This window comes from Leopardus geoffroyi, chromosome A3 (genome assembly GCF_018350155.1).
Source record: "Leopardus geoffroyi isolate Oge1 chromosome A3, O.geoffroyi_Oge1_pat1.0, whole genome shotgun sequence".
Lineage (NCBI taxonomy): Eukaryota > Metazoa > Chordata > Mammalia > Carnivora > Felidae > Leopardus > Leopardus geoffroyi.
Window position 1 is genome coordinate 104,787,009 of NC_059336.1, and position 18,344 is coordinate 104,805,352.

The 18,344-nt window shown below is 57.7% G+C and overlaps 1 protein-coding gene across 1 annotated transcript; it reads left to right on the forward strand.

Moving 5' to 3' along the window:
• Positions 1-2,840: 2,840 nt before the first annotated feature.
• Positions 2,841-18,083, forward strand: PROM2 (prominin 2). Its single transcript, XM_045446967.1, has 24 exons — positions 2,841-3,244; positions 3,871-3,920; positions 4,342-4,544; positions 4,640-4,760; positions 5,039-5,102; positions 5,390-5,479; positions 5,769-5,968; positions 6,067-6,141; positions 6,947-7,010; positions 7,191-7,350; positions 7,637-7,789; positions 8,666-8,789; positions 9,303-9,394; positions 9,510-9,594; positions 11,975-12,121; positions 12,629-12,700; positions 13,517-13,609; positions 13,746-13,799; positions 14,133-14,213; positions 14,434-14,502; positions 15,202-15,291; positions 15,521-15,627; positions 15,983-16,057; positions 16,239-18,083. The coding sequence occupies exons 1-23, from the start codon at positions 2,989-2,991 to the stop codon at positions 16,044-16,046; spliced, it is 2,514 nt and encodes an 837-aa protein (XP_045302923.1). The 5' UTR covers positions 2,841-2,988; the 3' UTR covers positions 16,047-16,057; positions 16,239-18,083.
• The last annotated feature ends 261 nt before the right edge of the window (positions 18,084-18,344 follow it).

An 18,344-nucleotide genomic window follows, 5' to 3' on the forward strand; every position in this document is an offset into this window, starting at 1 on the left:
TGGTGGAAATTCTCTGGACACCTGAGGCCAGAGAGAAGGGGAACCAGTCTGCTGTTTTCCCTGACAGCTGGGCACCCCCTCCTGTTTCCAGCAGGTGGCGCATGAGGCAGCCGGCAGGCCGCACCTAGCGTCCTCAGGCTCTATGAGCCCTACTGCTTTCGGAAGGGCAGAACCCCTCTCCTTGCCCAGCTCTCCCCCCCCTTAACCTCAGGGCTGTGGGGCCCTGGGGACCATCAAGCTCCTGAGGACTGTGAGTCAGGGGTAGGAAAGTGACCCCAGGAAGTATTCCCAAGGTAACTAGGGACAGCTTATCCCAGATCAACCAAAGAATTTCCAGGGAGAGCAGAGGGTCCCAGTGGGTAGCAGGAGGAAGGGACGTGCAGGTGTGCCAGAAACGCGTGAGTAAAAGGAGGGTGTGGGGCAGGACTACCCTTGAACCCCTTTCCACACTTCTGGAAGCCCAGCAGCTCTTAGAGGCGGCTGCGGAGTCCTCCCTGCTGTCCAACCAGCCCGCCCAGCCCCAACACAGCCACTTGCTCTGCCCCCCTCCCCCAAGGAATCAATTACAGCAGCATTTTTGGTGTTTCTGCCAGGTGCCCTCCAGGTGGGGCTGACCCAGTCCCTCCAATGAAAGATTGTTCCATCAGGATCCGGCTCAGGAAGGAGACTCCTGGCTTGGTCACTGACTCAGGAAAATCCCTTCTTTGGAGTCTCACTTTGTCCACCTGTCAAGCTGGTAGATTCAGTATCTTTATCAACCCTCCTGCCCCTAGGCCAAAAAAGAGGCTTGGTATGTTTTCTTTTTTCTTGGAGAAATCTCACCTTCAACGTGCAGGGCTTTCATTATAGACACTTAATGAAAACAACAGCAGTAGAAACTCATGGCTTAACTGCGATAGTTGGGAAGAGAGAGAAAGAGGGGGAGACCGGACGAGGCGGGGACGGGGCTGTTTATGTCCCAAAGTCCCTGGGGTTCCCTGACCTCCTGGGAAACTGGGGTCTAAACTCCTTTGCCACCAGTGCACTCAAGTCAGGGAATACCAAAAACAAAAACAAAAACAAAACAAAACCCTAAGTGGAGTTCACGGCACCGTAGTGGATTATAGGAAGGTAGGAAAGGGCTATTTCTGGGCCAGTGCTGGCCCGCAGAGAGTTCTTCCACACAGCTCACGCTGGAGGAGAGGAGGAGGGGGAAGGCTCTGGGGAGACCAGCCCTTCCTCTAGGCAGCCTCCAGGGGGGCCATGGTGCCCCCAGCGCAGGTACTGCGCTCAAATGAGTGGGATGGGAGGAGTGAGGGCTGGGCACAGCCCGAATTTAGCTGGCTTGCACGGTCACAGGGCAGAGTGGCCAGGGGACTCCCTCCAGAGGTTGGGGTTGGGCCTCCAGGGGCAGTACCGGTCCTGGAGCCTCCCTGGACCCCAGGAGCCAGCATACCCCCCCCCCCCCGCTTTCCTCATTGCAGCCCTGATCCTCATCTCTGAGTCACCCTTTGATGAGGTTCCGTTTCCTGTCTGCACCCCGTTATTAAGTGGACCATTCCTTCTAGACTGTGTACTCGTTACTGCTCTGAGAAAACCATAGGCGCAGCCATAGGAAGGGTAAGGGTTCTGTCGCAGGCCCAGCCCTGACTCAAATTTAAGTTACTTCTTTACTGTGGACCCTGCCCACCATGAACAGCCCCAAATCTCTACACCCCTCACCCACCTGGCAAATCAGGGAGGGCAGAGCTGGAAGGGCAGGGCAGGAGACCTTGGGGAGGGGTCACAGGGGTGACGGCCCCAGCCCCAGCCCCTCCCTCCAGGGCTCCCGCTGAGGAAGAGGGCTGCCATGGGCACTCACAAACTTCTATCACTTGTTTGAACACGATGAACACATGTTGACTGCACAGAAATTAGGAAGTACAAATGGGCAGAAAAGGATTAAAAATCGCCGTGATTCTACCTGGAGATGATCCAGTGTTTCATACCCTCACTCTACATACTGCTTTGTAAGCAGCTGTTTGCACTTTTTAATGCATTGTATCTTTAAGGTCAAAAGAGCCATTTCCACATCATTTTCTTTAATGACTACCCTGTGTGTCTTGTGAGATGCTCGTTTCACCATTTCCTTGGTGATGGCGGCCATCGGCCATCGGGATTGTTTCTGTATCATGAAGAACACTGCCAGAAACATCCCCCAACCATTTAGCAATACTTCCCCACAACCTGCTCAGCTCCAGGCACCCTCTGGGTATTGGGCATACAGCCACTTACAAAACAGAGACCTGTGTAGACACATCTCTGGCCATATCCTTGATTAGTTCTTTTGGCTGCTGACTGGATGGGGGCATTGCTGGGCCAAAGGGCACACCTTAGCTGGGACTCACCCTCCCGAAGGATTGCGCCTGTCCGAGTGGCTCCTCTGAGAGCCACTCTGGGGCAAAGCCTGGTGGCCTCTCTGCTCCAGATCGGTCTGGTAGCAGGCGCAAGCATGACCCCAGGGGACAGAGTAGGCCCCAGAGGAAGCTGGGGGGAGGAGCCCGGTTCCTGGGTCTGTGCCGCCGTTCCGCCACCCCTTGGGCCAGCGCTTCCCTGGGTGGCTGTTTTCCCAGCCCCAGCCTGGGCTCTTGGGTCTGGGTTGTGGAATACAATTTTTGAAATTGGGTCACCCCCAAAAATCCAGAGCTAGTGAGGTGTCTCCCCTTCCCAGCTCGGAGGCAGCCCTCCTACGAGGATTTGGGGACGGGAGAAGACGCCCTGGCTCCCACCCCAGGACGCTGGGGGCGGGTCCGGGCCAGGCCCTGCCCCCCTCCCCAAGGCCTCCGCCCCTGCCCTTCCAGCGCTGCGGGCGGGCGCCCAGGTAGCTCGGGAGCCCAAACCTGTCGGGCCGGTTTTGAGAGCCGCGGGGACACGGGCTGGTGAAGGATGCACGGCCTGCCCCGCGCTCCGTCCGCACCCCCGGCCGCCTGAGCCCCGTCCTGCCTGCCCCGCAGTCCCCCGGCCGACCCCATGACGCGCGTACCCGGCCTCCTGGCGCCCCTGCTTGGCCTGGGGCTGGGGCTGGGGCTGGGGCTGATCCTGAGCTCGCTGGGGGCAGGGGCCGCGGACTGCAGGTCCTTCGGCCGCGCAGAGCGCCTGGCGTTCGCCCCGGCGGCCAGGGTCCGTTGGCTGGCTCCTCGCGGCCGCCCGCCGGGGCCCCTGAACCCCCTGTACGGCACCGTGCGCCGCTTCCTCTCCGTGGTGCAGTTCAACCCCTTCCCCGCCGGTGAGTGCGCCCCTCCCTCGGGCGGGCCTCGGAGGTAGTGGGTTCCCCCTCGACCGGGCGCGCCTACCCCGTCAGCGGGCAGTTGGAGGGCAGGGTCCCCAGCCTTCCTTCCCAGAAGTCCCCGGGGGCCCACGGGCATCACCTGGAAATCTTGCTGCGTGACCTTGGGCAAGCCCTTTTTCCTTTCTGAGCCTCAGTCTCTCTGTTCTCAAATAGAAGAAATTACATTAGAAGTTCTCAAAGACCTGGCTAAGATTTTCTCTGGGTCTAGGGGTGCTAGGGGTTGGGAGGACAGGAGGGGCTGCAGGGCCTGTCCCTCGCCTGTTGAGGGATGGGCTGCTAGGCCGGGCCCCTTCTCTGCTTTAACCGGGCTTCCGGCTTCTCCACCGCTGGGCCCACCTGTCGGGTTCTGGAGGAGGGGTCGGCCGGGCCTCCTCTCAGCCACTCCCACCTATGGCAGCCCTCCCTCCTCCGGAGGCCGGGGCATGAACGCACAGGGCTTCTCCTAGGGTGCCATGGCGGTGGGAGGAGCCCTTCCAGAGAGCCCACCTTGGCCTGGCAGTGAGGGTGGACACAGGGGCAGGGCAGTTGCTGTCCTCAAACGCCCAGTTTGACTCTTTCCTTAGAGTTGGTAAAGACCTTGCTGAATGAGCCGTCCTCCGTGAAGGTGGATGAGGTGAGCCCTGGGGGGAGGGGGGGGTGCGGAGAGCAGTGTGGGGTGAGCATGAGGGGCAGAAGTAGAAAGGCCTCCCTCAGCTCAAGCCACCTTGCTGGGTGTCCCTCAGGGTGGGGGTCTCCGGCATCCCCTCCCCCCCTTCCATTCACGCTGTAATCCACGGGACTAATTTCCAACCGCAGCTCTGCCATTAACTGGTACTGGGGTTTTGCAGTGAGCAAACCTTGACTTGAGTTTCCTCGTCTACGAGATGGTAAATAACAACAAGGACACCACGCGCTTTGCATGGGTTCAAGGAGACGTGTGCAAAGTGCCCGCTGTGGGCGCATCCCCTCGCCTTCTGGTTTCCCTGTGCGGTCAGACCGGAAGCCGCCGCGTTGGGAGGGTCAGGACAACCCCTCACCCCTGCCCCCTTGCCCAGGTGGTGCGGTATGAGGCTGGCTACGTGGTGTGTGCTGTGATCGCGGGCCTCTACCTCCTCCTGGTGCCCATCGCCGGGCTCTGTTTCTGTTGCTGCCGCTGCCGCCGGCGCTGTGGGGGCCGCGTGAAGACGGAGCACAAAGCCATGGCTTGTGAGCGAGGCACCCTCATGGCCTTCCTGCTGCTGACCACCCTCGTGCTACTGTGAGGGGCGCCCAGGCCAGGTGGGAGGTGTGGGCTGAGGCCCAAAGTGCTCGTGGGCATCCAGCAAGCCCCTGCTTCCTCCCCCATCCTTGCAGCATTGGTGTGGTCTGTGCCTTTGTCACCAACCAGCGCATGCATGAGCAGATGGCCCCCGGGGTGGAGGCCGTGCCTGAGACTCTGCTCAGCCTCCGGGGCCTGGTCTCCGATGTCCCCCAGGTCAGTGCCCAGTAACCCCTCACCCCCACGAGCCTGCCTGAGCACCAGCCCCAGGCGGCACAGAGTAGAGTGGGACCTGCAAATTAGAAAGGGTGCCCCTTTCAACACGCGCCTGACTGCCCCCTGCTGGAGAGTTGTTACAATACGTAAGTGCACCCAGGGCATCCTCAGGATGGCCACCCAGCTGTGTGGGGAGTCCTGGGAGGGCTAGGGAAGGGACAAGAGGGGGGCTGTCAGGTGACAGGGAAGAGCAGCCTCATGACCCTGTGTTTGCCTAGGAGCTGCAGGCCGTGGCACAGCAGTTCTCCCTTCCCCAGAAGCGAGTCTTGGAGGAACTGGATGGTGAGGGTTATAGCTGGCTGACAGGCTGGCCAGCCTCTGGGTCCCCCTGCTCAGGCCTGCCTTGGGGACCCTCTCACCCCTTCATCCTGGGCTCCACCTGGGCACACCCTTGAAGAGACAGGGATTGGGCCCAGCTGGGAAGCACAGTAGTCACCGCGTGACAGGACCAAGAAGCCAGGACCTCCCCTGCAGAGCCCAGTGCAGGGCCTGGGGAGGCTGGCTGGATGGGTGAAGAGGGCCCCTCGGCTTCTGGGGGCCAGCCCTGCAGACGACCCTGTGCTCCCCAGGTGTCGGCAAGAGCATTGGGAGCACGATCTACACCCAGCTCAAGAGCACCGTGTATGAAGTGCTGACCTCAGTGAACAGCCTGGGCCAGGGTGAGTGGGCCCAGTGTCCTGGGTGGCTGCCTCTTGGGGGCAGGCCCCACCCTCGCTCAGCCTTGGATTTCTCTCCCTGCCTCAGCAAGCCCGACCCCTGACTTTCTCATGGCTCTATCCTGGGATCCCTCCTGGCATCCCTGCCCACAACCTGGCTAAATGTGCCCCAGGGCAGTTTCCATTAAAACTGCGGAAGTTAATGACCCACATCCCTTTGGCTGGGGGGAGGGGGGAGATGTTCTGTGCCAATAACAGTGGAGACTGCTCAGTCCAGAGTGGTGTCTCTCAGCCCTGCAGCTCTCTATGGATCACCTCCAAGCCCTGAATGCCACCTTGGTGGAGCTGCGGGAGGGCCAGCGGGGCCTGGAGCCAGCTGTCCGGGAGCGCCGGGAGCACCTCCTCACCCTGCTGCAGGACCCTGGCTGCCAGGACTGCACAGAGGCCCAGAGCCGAGCCCGTGCCCTGGAGCTGGGAGCTGACTTTGACCAGGTGCAGGCCCAGGACAGGGCCGCTTGAAACGGGGGTGCTCAGGGACCCTCCTCAGGCCTCTCTATGGACTTTGTCATACCACCACCACCCTATTTCAGGTGTCCCCAGTGGACGATGTCCTGCATCGGCTGAAGGGTGTCCCAGAGGCCAACTTCTCCAGCATGGTCCAGGAGGTGAGTGCCTGCCCAGTCTACCTGACTTCCCCACCACCTGGGAGCTCACAAGTGAGGGATCTCGTTTTCCACCTTTGGGGTGGGAAACCAGCTGAACCTAAGACTTGGGTCAAATCAGGGCCTTACCTCCCATATGGCTCCCTGGGCTGGAGGCTCATGATGCCGGTTCTCAAGTGCACGCTCTCTGATAGGGGAGGCTGGCCTGGAACTCAGAAGGAAGAGCTGGGCCCCTCAAGGTGGGGGGGCGGGGAGGGCTGGGGTGGCAAGGGAGAGAGGACAGAAGCTGAGCCCTGGAGGTACAACCTGTCATGCAGATGGGCTGTGGGGGAGGGTGCGGCATGAGTCAGCACCTGTGACCCAGGGCCTGGAAAATGCCAGAGTTGGGGAAATGGTGAGTCACCTGTGCTGGGCGGCTGGCGCGGATGTTCCCGGGAGGAAGAAAATGGGAGCTGAGGCTAGGAAGAGTAGGTTGGGGCTGGACTGTAGGGACCTAGGCCTGGCATGCGTAGGATGGATGGAAGAGAAGAGCGGGTGGCTGGGAGGCTGCTGCAGTCTCGGCAAGAGAGGTGGGGAGAGCAAGGAGGGGTCTTCCAGGAGCAATGTTTTGGGGAGCTGAGTCAGGCCGGGCTGAAGGAGGAGAGAAGAAGCCATTGACCAAGAGAACAAGGAGAAGCCTGTTTTCTCATTTCCTGAGCGGGGAGCACTAAGAGGGATGCCCCGCCTCTGGGCCTAGTGATGTCAAGGGTCCCTGAAGCTGGGACAGCAGGTGGGAAGTGGGAGGCACAGTTGCCTTTTGTTCTGGCAGGAGAACAGCACCTTCAACGCACTCCCGCTCCTGGCAGCTTTGCAGACGGCCGATGTGGTCAAAGGTGAGGCCCTGTCCAGAGACCACCCCCACCAGAGACTTGTCGAGAGGAGGAGGGGGGCAGTGGGGGTAGGGTGGAAGGGGAAGGCTGTCCTCCATCTGGGCCTGGTCAGAGAGTGGGCCCTCTCCGCGGGTCCCACATGTTCTTCCTGCCCCTCCCACAAGTCTCTGCTGCTTTGGGCAGAGCTGAAGAAGGTGATAGCCCAGAAGCCTGAAGGGCTGAGGACACTGGCCGAAGAGTTCCCAGGCTGGGAGGCAGCCTCTCGCTGGAGCCAGGCGCTGGAGGAAGTGGAACAGAGTAGCCGCCCCTACCTGAAGGAGGTGCAGAGATATGAGAAATACAGGTGCCTGGGAGTCCATGGGGTGGGGATGGGATAGGCAGCCCAGCCTCTCAGCCACTGTGGGCCTGATTTTGAGCCCCCATCAACCCCTGGCTGCACTAAGCATCTGCCTCCATTTAAGCCAAGACCCCTTACTCCTCGGGCCTCTGTCTCCACCTTGGCTATGTGCCCTTGGGATCTGAGCCTGGGGACCCCGTAGGAGCAGTGGGGCCCCACCCAGCCCCTAGGTCCTATGTCAGCCCATCCTGGTGCCTCCCTTGTCAGTGACACCGCACCCTCTCTGCGGCAGGTGGATTTTGGGCTGCGTGTTGTGCTCTGCAGTCCTGCTTGTGGTGGTCTGTAATCTGTTGGGCCTCAACCTCGGCATCTGGGGGCTGTCTGCCAGGGAGGACCCCGGCCACTCGGAAGCCAAGGGCGAGGCTGGAGCCCGCTTCCTCATGATGTAAGAAGGGCTGGGGAGAGGGGAAGGGTCTTTCCCACTGGGCTGCCCAGATTCCTCTCATGCCCATGGACAGCTCCTAGTGTGGCTACAGAAGCAAGTCCTGGGGATCAAGAGGCTGAGCTCTACCTCTGCCTCTGGCACCGATTCACTGGATGACTCCGGGCAAATTATTCACCCACCTGAGCTTCCGTGTCCTCATCTGTATACAAGGGTGGACTAGAGCGGGAATGGCAAATAAGAAGCATTTCCCCCTTCCACACCAGTGGCAACTATAGTAACCAGCGGGCACCCTTTCCCACTGAGTCGAACGTAGCCTCAGAGTCCTTCTTAACCCAGTACCTAGGTAGTACTACCAATAGGAGGTGGCACCCGAGGTAGAATCTGCCTGACCCAAGGGGCGAGTGGAGGCTGAAATGCAGCCTTTGTTCTATTCTCCAAGCCTCAAACCCTGGCTTGGGGCTGTGCCTGTCTCCCAGAGAAGCCCTACAGGGCAGCACTGGTCCTGTTCAACCCTTCTAAGTTGTGGCCCTTGCAGGTGGCTCCGTGGAGGGCTGAGCTCTGGAGCCAGTCTCCTCCATGTGCCTTAGTCTCAGGGGCGGGCAGTCCTGTCTCTTCCAGTGAAGCAGCTACCTTCTCCTCTAGGTTGCTAGGGCCAGCCAGGACACCCATGATGAGGGGAGTGGGGAAAGGGGGAGGGGAACAGCCAGCAGTTCTGAGTTCTCCCCCCTGGCCCAGGAGGCTGAGCCCTCAAAGGGCTCTGCCCTGGGGCTGACTCGCTGACCACGCTGGCCCCCGGATGTGGCGGGACAGAGGGTGTGGTCCAGTGCAGCTGGCCTCCCTCTCCCGTCTCAACCCTGTCCCTCTGCCTTCCCCCAGGGGTGTGGGCTTCAGCTTCCTCCTTGCCGCACCCCTCATCCTCCTTGTTTTCGCCACCTTCCTGGTGGGCGGCAATGTGCAGACGCTGGTGTGCCGGAGCTGGGAGAGCAGAGAGCTCTACAAGGTGAGCCTGCCGTGTTCTGCAGCCCAGAGGGAGGTGGAGGGGGATGAAGGCAGAGCAAGGGGTTAGAACGAAGTGGGAGCCAGAGGGGGAAAGGGGAGGGAGGGACAGGAGGATGGCTGGAGATGGCCAAGGAAAGGCAGGAAATGACAAGTGGAAAAGGGGTGAGAGAGAGCAAATCCATGAGTCCCTGGAATAATGCCCAGGCCCCAGGGCAGGCATCCCAGGGGCTGCACCCAGACCCGAGTCTGTCTGTTCTCCTAATACTGAGTCTGCAAACTGGAAATCCTGGTTCTCCAGTGCTTCTAGTAGGTGAGCCAAGGTGCTGGCCCAGAGAAGTTTCCCTGCAAGGAGTTAACGGCCCAGGGGTGATTTGAGTTAGAGGCAGGTTTGGGCTGCAGTCATAGGGTCGTGGTCTCTTCTGTGCCAAGGTGGCATGGGACCAGGCTCTAGGGGAGCTGGGATGGCCTTGCCCTCAGCCTGTTTCAGGCCCATTCCTCTTTGCCCCTTTTCCAGTTTGCAGACACTCCAGGGAACTTGCCCCCATCCATGAACTTGTCTCAGCTTCTTGGCCTGAAGAAGAACATCAGCATCCTCCTGGCCTATCAGTGAGTGGGATGCTTAGGCTGGGGGACAGGGTGTGAGGAGCAGCTGAGGTGGGTGATGTCAGCCCCCACCTGCTGTCCTTTTCTCTTGTCTTCGATGCCCATTACTTCTCCCCAGGCAGTGCAAGGAAGGGGCCGCGCTCTGGAGCGTCCTGCAGCTCAATGACTCCTATGACCTGGAGAAGCACCTGAATATCAGCCAGGTGAGGGAACCTTCTGGAGGGTTGTGGGGATTCTTTCCTTCAGAACCCCTTCCTCTGGCCTTGCCTCTGTGGTAGGCCCATCTTATTGAACTTGAGAAGTCTGCAGGAGCAATTGAGGTGCCTCAGGGACAGAGGCCCCAGGTGAAAGCTCAGAGCCTGACCCAGGGCGAGAGCCCAGGGAGGCTTCTAGGGTGTGTGGGTGGATGGATGAGGGCCTGGAGGCCATGACCGGCTCTGAGTGCTGTGCTCCGGGAAGAAGTGAACACAGCTGAGGTTGTCGTAGGAAAGGATAAGGAGAGTGAATGAGAGGGCTAAGGTGTGCGTGTCCTGGCTGAGGACAGTCATTGGTTGGGACACTGCAGTCAGTAGTGGGGTGGTTGAGAATGGGGTATGACAGTGACAATGACGGTGATGAAGTTAGGTGTCCCTGGGGGAGGGCTCACCAGAGGCCCTTGGCCAGGCTCACACAGCCAGTAGGTGGGCAGGGTTTGAGCCCTGCCCTTCAAGCCTGTTCTGTTAACCACTGGACTTTGCCAGAGCTTGGTGTATAGAAACCATATCCATACTGGCAAGAGACAATTCTAGGACAGAGAGAAGGAATGGCTGCTTCACCGGAGGGGATGTATTTTGAGAATGTCGTTTTCCTAAGGGTGCACAGAAGCTGTAACATATTCCTTCCTTACCTCTGTCTGCACTTAAGCGAGGTGGGGAGAGCCGCCTGGACTCCCAAGGCCCCTGGGGAGCCTTTCCCAAGCATGTCCTGGGAAACCCCTATGTCTCCCCCCCTGCCTCTCCCCCTGACCCACACTCCTACCATGCTAACTCCTGATTCCTCCTCCTCTCCAGAAACCCTTCCAACTCCTCTTAAATCTACCAGCCCTTCTCAACCCACAGCGTAGCATAGCCAAATGGTTCAGATTTCAGTTCCAACTCCGTGTCTGAAAGTGTAATCTTGCCTACTTTGCACACTGCCTTAGCTGCCTCCCCTTTCTGCATCCCTGGCAGACGAAAGGTCCACAGAGCAGCCACATCCCAATGTGAGGCCAGAGATATTGCCCCATGGATGAAGGCTGGCCAGGGAGGACTGCAGCAGGGGACCCAGGCAGACGGTGCCCCTACTCTGCTAGCTGGACGTCATGGTTCTCAGGGGAGGTTCCAGCTCACAGAATAGTGTGGACGAGCTTCAGGTTCAAAGGGACTGGGCAGTCCTTCAGGGCCATGTGCAACACACCAAATGTGACCTTAAGAGCACTTGTCTTCAAAGGAGATAAGAACGAGCTGATGATGCAGAAATAAATATGACAAGGTGTGCTTTCCAGGGCACCAGGAGGGCTCTGCTCACCTTCAAGCCTCTGCTGTGTACCTGTCTGTTATGCTATACCTGTCAGGTATACCCTTGTGCCTGAAACACTGCCATAAGACCCCCGCCTCTTCAAGGATTAGAGGGAAGCAGTGTGGCAGGATAGGGAGGGGTGAGCGCGGCTGGGTTCTGTTAGCTAACTTGCTATGAAATCTTGGGCAAGTGAATGTTCCTCTCTAGCCTCAGTTTCTCATCTGTTAAACATCGGGGCTGAATTTCATGCCCAGTCTCTTCTAGCAATGGTTGGAAAATGCCAAGAGTCCCTTTTGTTTTTTAATGTTTATTTATTTTGAGAGAGAGAGAGAGAGCGAGAGAGAGCACTCAAGCAAGCAGGGAAGGACCAGAGAGAGAGGGAGAGACAGAATCCCAAGCAGGCTCTACACTGTCAGGGTGAGCCTGACATGGGACTTAAACTCACGAACTGTGAACTGAAGTCAAGAGTCAGACACTTAACTGACTGAACCACCCAGGTGCCCTCAAGAGTCCCCTTAAACTGTGGTCTCTCTTGGAAATGTGATTGTGTTTCCCCACTCATTCACTCATTTGTACGCACTCAACAAACTTGCATTGTGCCTGCCACATGTGAGCCTCTGCTCTACACTGAGGGGCTGGTACAGAATGGGCAGACAAGTTGCCACTCTCCCGGAGCTGATGGCAATAAACAAGTCCACAAATAATTTCAGAACAACAGATACTTTGAAGACCTTAACAAGGGTGATGTGATAAAGTTGGGCCAGGGAAGCTATTTCATATTGGGTTGCCAGAGGGTCTGTGTTTCTGTCCGTGAGCCAGATAGATGCAGAGGAGAGCTAGGTCTTGGTGGGGGTGGGTTGGAGTAGGGACAGGTGGGAAGCAGAGGCCTCCTGGGCGACTGTCTGGGGCTGGGAGTAGCCAAGGTGGGGGCCTTGGATATCCAGAAGGAGGGCCCTGAGGGCTTGGGGACCCCTCACCTAGGATAGCAGCTCTGGGGTCCTGGTTCAGCAACTGGGCACACCCTCACCCTGTCCCCCGCCCCCTCAGTATACCACCAAGCTGCAGCAGGAGTTGCAGAACCTTAAAATAGACATGAAGAATCTGGACCTGCTGAGCCCAGCCGCCCACCGGGACCTGGAAGCCCTGCAGAGCAGTGGGCTGGAGAACATCCACTATTCCACCTTCCTTGATCAGGTCAGCAGGAAGCACCTCAGTCCAGACTATGGAAGAACAGAGGGGCTTGCAGAGGAGCTGGGGTGGGGGGTGGTGTATTGTCTCATCACAGCCCTCCATGTTCCCTTCACCTCTCCACACGTCCCTGGGGCCTCTTCCTGTTGGGGGTGTCTGCACACCATGTGCCTCAAGCCTGTCCTGGAGCCACCATCTGGGCTGGGCCGGAAGGAACATGCTCCCATCCAGCAGCGTGTGTCGCTGTTCATGGTCCTGAACCCACTGCTGTGGACAGTATGCAGGTGGGAGGAGGCCTCTTCGATGGGTTACACCAGAGGGCGCCTCATTTTTTCCCCTTCTATCCTAATGGGAAATGCCTGATTTATTTTACACTCTCAGGTCAAACCCACTGTGACCAATGTGTCACGATAGATTCAGCTCGTTTGGGGTACTTCTGAATAGACTGTACCCCAGTACAGGGCTGAAGGAGCCATAGTGCATCCCCTCTTGGCTTCTCCTGTCTATCTCCAGATCCAGAAGCCTGTGGTGAACACCAACGTGGAGAAGCTGGCTCAGGAGCTGGAAGGACTGGCCCGGACCCAAGTGAGAAAGACCCGAGACCCCACTGGGCAGGCAGAAGTCAGACAGAGAGAGGCCTGGGAGGAGGGAGATTGTGGGAGGGCTTGGAGGGCATGAAGGCAAGGACAGGGGATTGAGGGCTCCCACCAGTGACCTTTGAGGCTCTGGATCCCCTGGCTGGGCTTAAGAGCTTGGCAGAGTTGGTTCTGACTCAAGCTCTACCTACCACCAATGGCTGTGTGGCCGTAGGCAGGTCATTCAGCATTTCCAGGCCTCGGTTTCTTCATCTGCGAAGTAGATTATCTTCCACCTCAGATCACATGGAGTAACTGCTCTGACATCACACAGTTGGGCAAGCTTTTCTTAGTGCACACTGCTCAGGGAATCTGCTGGGACAGGTGTGAGGACAATGCGACGGACCAGATATCATGATAGTTGCCCTCGAGGAGCTTACACGCTATTGGAAAAAAATAGCATTTTGTATTTATAAGTATTTAAAGCTTAAAGAGTTCTCTTCAAAACACAGACCCCACACCAACTCTGCATGATGGGTAGACAAGGAGTATTCCTGTTTCAGCAGATGCCACTGCAGCTCAGACAACCTCTGTGGCTCTGACTTAGGAGCACCTAGTCAGCTAGGGGTGGACCTAGAACTTGAGCTTAGTGCCCCCAAACCTGGATCAGGCCCAGGAGCTTAAGGCGGCCTCGGTTTTCTGCCTCTGAGCCCAGCACTTTCCACATCTTCTCAGTATGTCTGGCTGAACAGTTGGGTAAAGAATGTGTTGGCGAAGGCTGGGCTGTCCCTGGCAGAGTGCCATTCTCATCCCTGTCTCCCCTCAGGGCAGTTCTGTGCTGGGGCAGCAGCTGCAAGAGGAAGCCCAAGGGCTCAAAAACCTCTATCAGGAGAAGGTCCTCCCCCAGCAGAGCCTTGTGGTAAGCTTGGAGGCCCAGGGAGCCTGGAACCTGGGGAAGAGGAGAGGCAGGGAGGGGTAAGAGAGGAAGGAAGGGCCGGGAACCCTCCTTTTCTACCCATCCCTTCCCTTAACCATCCCTGCTCTCTTCTCCACAGGCCAACCTCAACCTCACTGTCAGGGCCCTGGCATCCTCAGCCCCGAATCTCCAGGTGGCTGCTGGGGAGGGGGAGGGGGAGGGAGAGCAGGTGGGCAACAGAGGGAAAAAGGAAGTCAGGGTCTTGTTGGCTTGGGATGTCATCTGCTCTGCCCAGTCCCGCTGGAGGTTGAGGGTAGAGGGTGGGAAGAAATGGGGGTGGATGAGCGGATCCTTAAAGACCACCATCTTTAGCCTCTGTGTCCTTAGGGCCTAACACCCCCCTCCCCCCGCCAAGGTGAGTATGTGTGTTTTACACGTTGAATGAATGAATGGGTGAATGGATGCATAGCATCTCGCTGAACGAGCAGGGCATTAAGTTAAGCCTCTCTTCTCTTCAATCCCCCAGACAGAGACCTCTCGTGTCTTGGACAATGTCACTTACCTAAAAGGACAGCTGCCTACCTGGGCCACCAGTATCTTGAGGAATGTGAGTGGTAGATGGGCAGAGGCAGGGGGGCTGCTTCCTAGTCAGAGATGGGCTGAGGCGCTCAGGCACACGGAGCTTCTCCTCCACCCAGGCTTCTCCATCCCTGTCCCCTCACCGTGGCTCCCAGGAAAGCCAGCTCGGCCTGCCCTGTCCGGCATGGGGCGCGAGGTTGCTGGTTCCTGGAACACCTGCCAGTCCTGGACTCCTCTCTGTCCTGCAGGAAAGTGAGTGTTTCCTGACCCGAGAGATGGGTTACTTCTCCCAGTACGTGGCCTGGGTAAGAGAGGAGGTGAGTGGGGGCTCAAGCTCTCCTGGCCTCAAGCAGGTTCCCAGCACCACCGGCTCTTCCCACTGTTACATCCCTCCTCTGCCCCGAGAGCCCCTCGGGGTGCCCTAGGCCTTCAGCATTGAGCCCAAACTCCCAGATCTGCACCCCTGCTTCCTGGCTGGGTTCTGTTCACTCAGCCTCTGCCACAGCCCCTCTCTGAGGCCTGAATGTGAGCTGGGCTGGCCCTGGCTCTCTAGAACATGCCCTCCACACCTTGTCGCCATACCCTTCCTCATGTCGGTCCCTTTGTCCAGCTCTCCACGTGCACCTCCTCCTGCAGGCCTGGGCTGACCACAGCCTCTGCAAACTATCTGGCACCCACACTAGGCAGGTGGGGTCTTGTTCAACCCTGAGTATGTGTGTGTGTATGTGCACATGTATGCAGTGAGTGTGTGTGCGTGCACGGTGCCGGGCACACAGTAGGGGCTTAACAGAGGCTGGTGAATGGGATGGAAAAGATAAAAGTGGAGCAATGAGCCTATGTCAACGTGTCCTCATCTCTATGTCCCTGCATCCATGTGTCCGTACAAACTGTGCAGTGGCTCCCTACGGGGTCCCTGGACCTAACTCTGTTCCTGTTAACCTCTTTCTCTGAATATGGGGTGTATACCTGTGGGTCTGAGTGTCTCTGCATGTACCTGCCTCATGTTGACCCCACAGGTGACTCAGCACATTGCCACCTGCCAGCCTCTCTCCCGAGCCCTGGACAATGGCCGTGTGATCCTGTGTGACATGATCGCTGACCCCTGGGTGAGTGCCTCAAGCTCATCAGGGCTCGTGGACGTGGAGGCCCCAGTCGGAGGGGCGGCGTGAGCAGGGCACGCGGTGAAGCAGGACTCTTGCCTCCAGGCCTGCCCACCAGCCCTTCCCCTCAGCCCGCACCCCTCATGGAGTCAATGGGAGGACTAAGGGTACAGAGCAGGGTGGGAAGACTTTGCTGCCTAGCCACAGCAAGCTGACCTCACATCCTCTGTTCTAGAATGCCTTCTGGTTCTGCCTGGCATGGTGCACCTTCTTCCTGATCCCCAGCATCATCTTTGCCGTCAAGACCTCCAAATACTTTCGTCCCATTTGGAAACGCCTCAGGTGAGGAGGCTGCCAGGACTGAGGAGGGGACATCAGGGGTCCAGGAAGGCGTCCTTCTAGTTGCTGGGTTCTACCCCCCGGCACACCCCCTCCTGAGGCCTCCCAGGCTGAGGAGGCTCATGCCTAGCCCTGAAGAGTCACACCCTCTGAGACACTCCAGGTCCAGAAAGTTCTTTCATGTGTCTGCCCACATCCTTCTTGTTGCAAACACATCTACCCAGCCTCTGCTTTTAGGAACTCTTCCTACCCCCTGGAGAGCTTCTGCAGCCAGCAAATCAGGGCTCTGGGCTTGTCCCTGCGTCAGGGCCAAGGGTCTGTGCCTGGGTGCTCACTCACTCTTTCTGCGACGTCACAGCTCCACCAGTTCTGAGGAGACTCAGCTCTTCCACATCCCCCGGGTCACCTCCCTGCGGCTGTAGGACCCCAGTAGGTGAGTGCCAGGAGTGGGGGGAAGAAGGGAAAGGAAGGGTGTGGGACCCGGGATCTCTAGGGCCCAGGAGGGAGGGAATGTTCTGGGACTTGACAGGGTCCGAGTGTTGGATCTGGCCCACCCAGCCTGAGCCCTGCCCCCCGCCCCCGCCTCACCCGTTTTGGCTCTTAATCCATAACAGGGATGTTTGCTGGCTGCTCGGTGATGCCTGATGCCGCCCGCCTCCCTCCCCTTTGACTCGGACTGGACCAGAGGACACCCGTTCCTTTTGCTCTGAGCCCAGACTGGCATCAGGCTTGGATTGTCCCTCAACTCCAGTTACCTGACCCCATTTTGCCTATTTCTTTCCCACCCCCTTGCTGCTCATGGACCCCTTTTTTCATTCTCAAATGTACATGTGACTTTTGGTGAGCTACAGGAACCAACAGGTTCTTCCAGGTGTCGAGCCCTTACCCTCCTCGCTGCAATATATTAGCACCAGGAAGAGCCTGTTCTCCGTCTATTGGAACCCCTTCCTCAGCCCCTGGGGTGAGACGACGAGGCCCCGCCCAACCCCATTCTGTCACCATCTGCCCCGCCCCCTGTCACTCCTCTCTAAGCTCCTGCTCCTTTTCCTCATCTGACCCGCCCACCTGTCCCAGCTTCACTCTGCTCCAGCCCTTATGTCCTCTCCCCAGGGAAGCCCTTTTCCCCACTTTGTCCCCTCTCTACCTTATCCCGCTACCTTGCTGGTACCCAGGGCCCCCCCTCCTGCCCAACCCAACTAATCAGGTAAAGCCACCAAGTAGGCCAGGGGCCACCAGGGCTCTGCCTCACAGCTCTCGAGCCCTCCACTGCCCAGGGACCTGGACCCTCCACAGGTCCTGACCTGGATTTCTGGCCCCCCAGTGGGGCGAAGGAGGTCTGTTTGAAGGCTGAGCCCCATGCCCGTACCCCAGGTTGGAAATAGTGCTATTTGTCCTGCAGTTGCTCTCTGAGCACTGGTTTTCTAGGAAGGGACTTGGGACCCCAGAAAGTAGCCTCTTCAACAGTCCCCACCCAGCTTTCCCGGAAGAGATCTGGTGGCCACAACAGGATTTTTCCCTGTGGCCCTTACTCCTTCTATCCAATGCATGTGGCCTAGGGTTATCCCTAGTCCATCCCTGAGCCCTCTCTGCATGCTGGATGCTGAGTTCTAGAAACAGGGAAAGGGAGGAGGAGAGAGAAGAGATGGACAAAACCTCGGATCCATGAAAGTGTTCTCACTTCCTAAGCCTTGGCCTTGGATCTTTAACACCAGCTTTCCCAGGCTACAGCCTGGTGTTTAGTGAGTTTTTTTTGGAGAGGAGAAGCCAAGGCCTCCTCTGACCATAGACATCCAGGATCACCCCAGCAATCAGCAGGTGGGGAGTGGGACACACTCTGGGAGCAGGCGGACCTGGGCACACATCCTGGCTTTAATGCTAGGTGGCCAGGACACCTTGAACATGTTATGTGTGTTCCCTAGACCTCAGCTTCTCCATTTGTAAAGTGGAAAGAGTAGTCACAACTAGCTCCTAGAGCTGTGACATTGCATGGAAAGCCCTTAGCAGGAGTCTGCCACAAAACAAGTGCTCAAATGCTGCTTTTTTTTTTTTTTTTTTTTTTGCCATGACTGTTCTGGGCCAGGGGCTGAGCTAGGTCTTGGCAGGTACAAGGGAGGAGGGAGATGGGTCCCTGTTCAAAGGCGCAAAGCCCCTTAAGATTGTAGTGTGCTGAGTTTTGGAGGGTGTCTATGTTCAATTGCATCTTACAGAGCAGCAATGGATTTGCTACTAGAAAGTAGGACGGTGCATGCACAATGCGCTGTCATTATTGCAAGCACACTCCAGACAGGCATCCTTGAATGTAGCACAGTTGCTTCTCTTTGGCTTTTCCCCGAAGCTTCTTTGCCTTGTCTCTCATCCGTTGGCCTCTGCAGGGGAACCGTGGCACCCTGCATGTTAAGAATGAAGTTGATGGGATAAAAATAGAAAGAGGATGATTAAAAATCATTTCTGGTTCTCCATCAAAGCTCTCTACCTTGTCCTTCACATATGTGGGCATGCTGCACATAGTTATTTTAATAACTCCCTGATACGGATCCTCTTTGAGTCTATTTCTAGTGTCTGTTGTTTCCCTTGGTTTTTGTTAGTTTTGTCTGTCTCCTCACATACATGGCGATTTTCGACTGAACGCCACCCATTCTATCAGAAAACCTGTAGAAAGAATCTGAGGCATAGAATGAAGTTAGTCTACCTCCATGAGGATTACATTTACATCTGGCGGA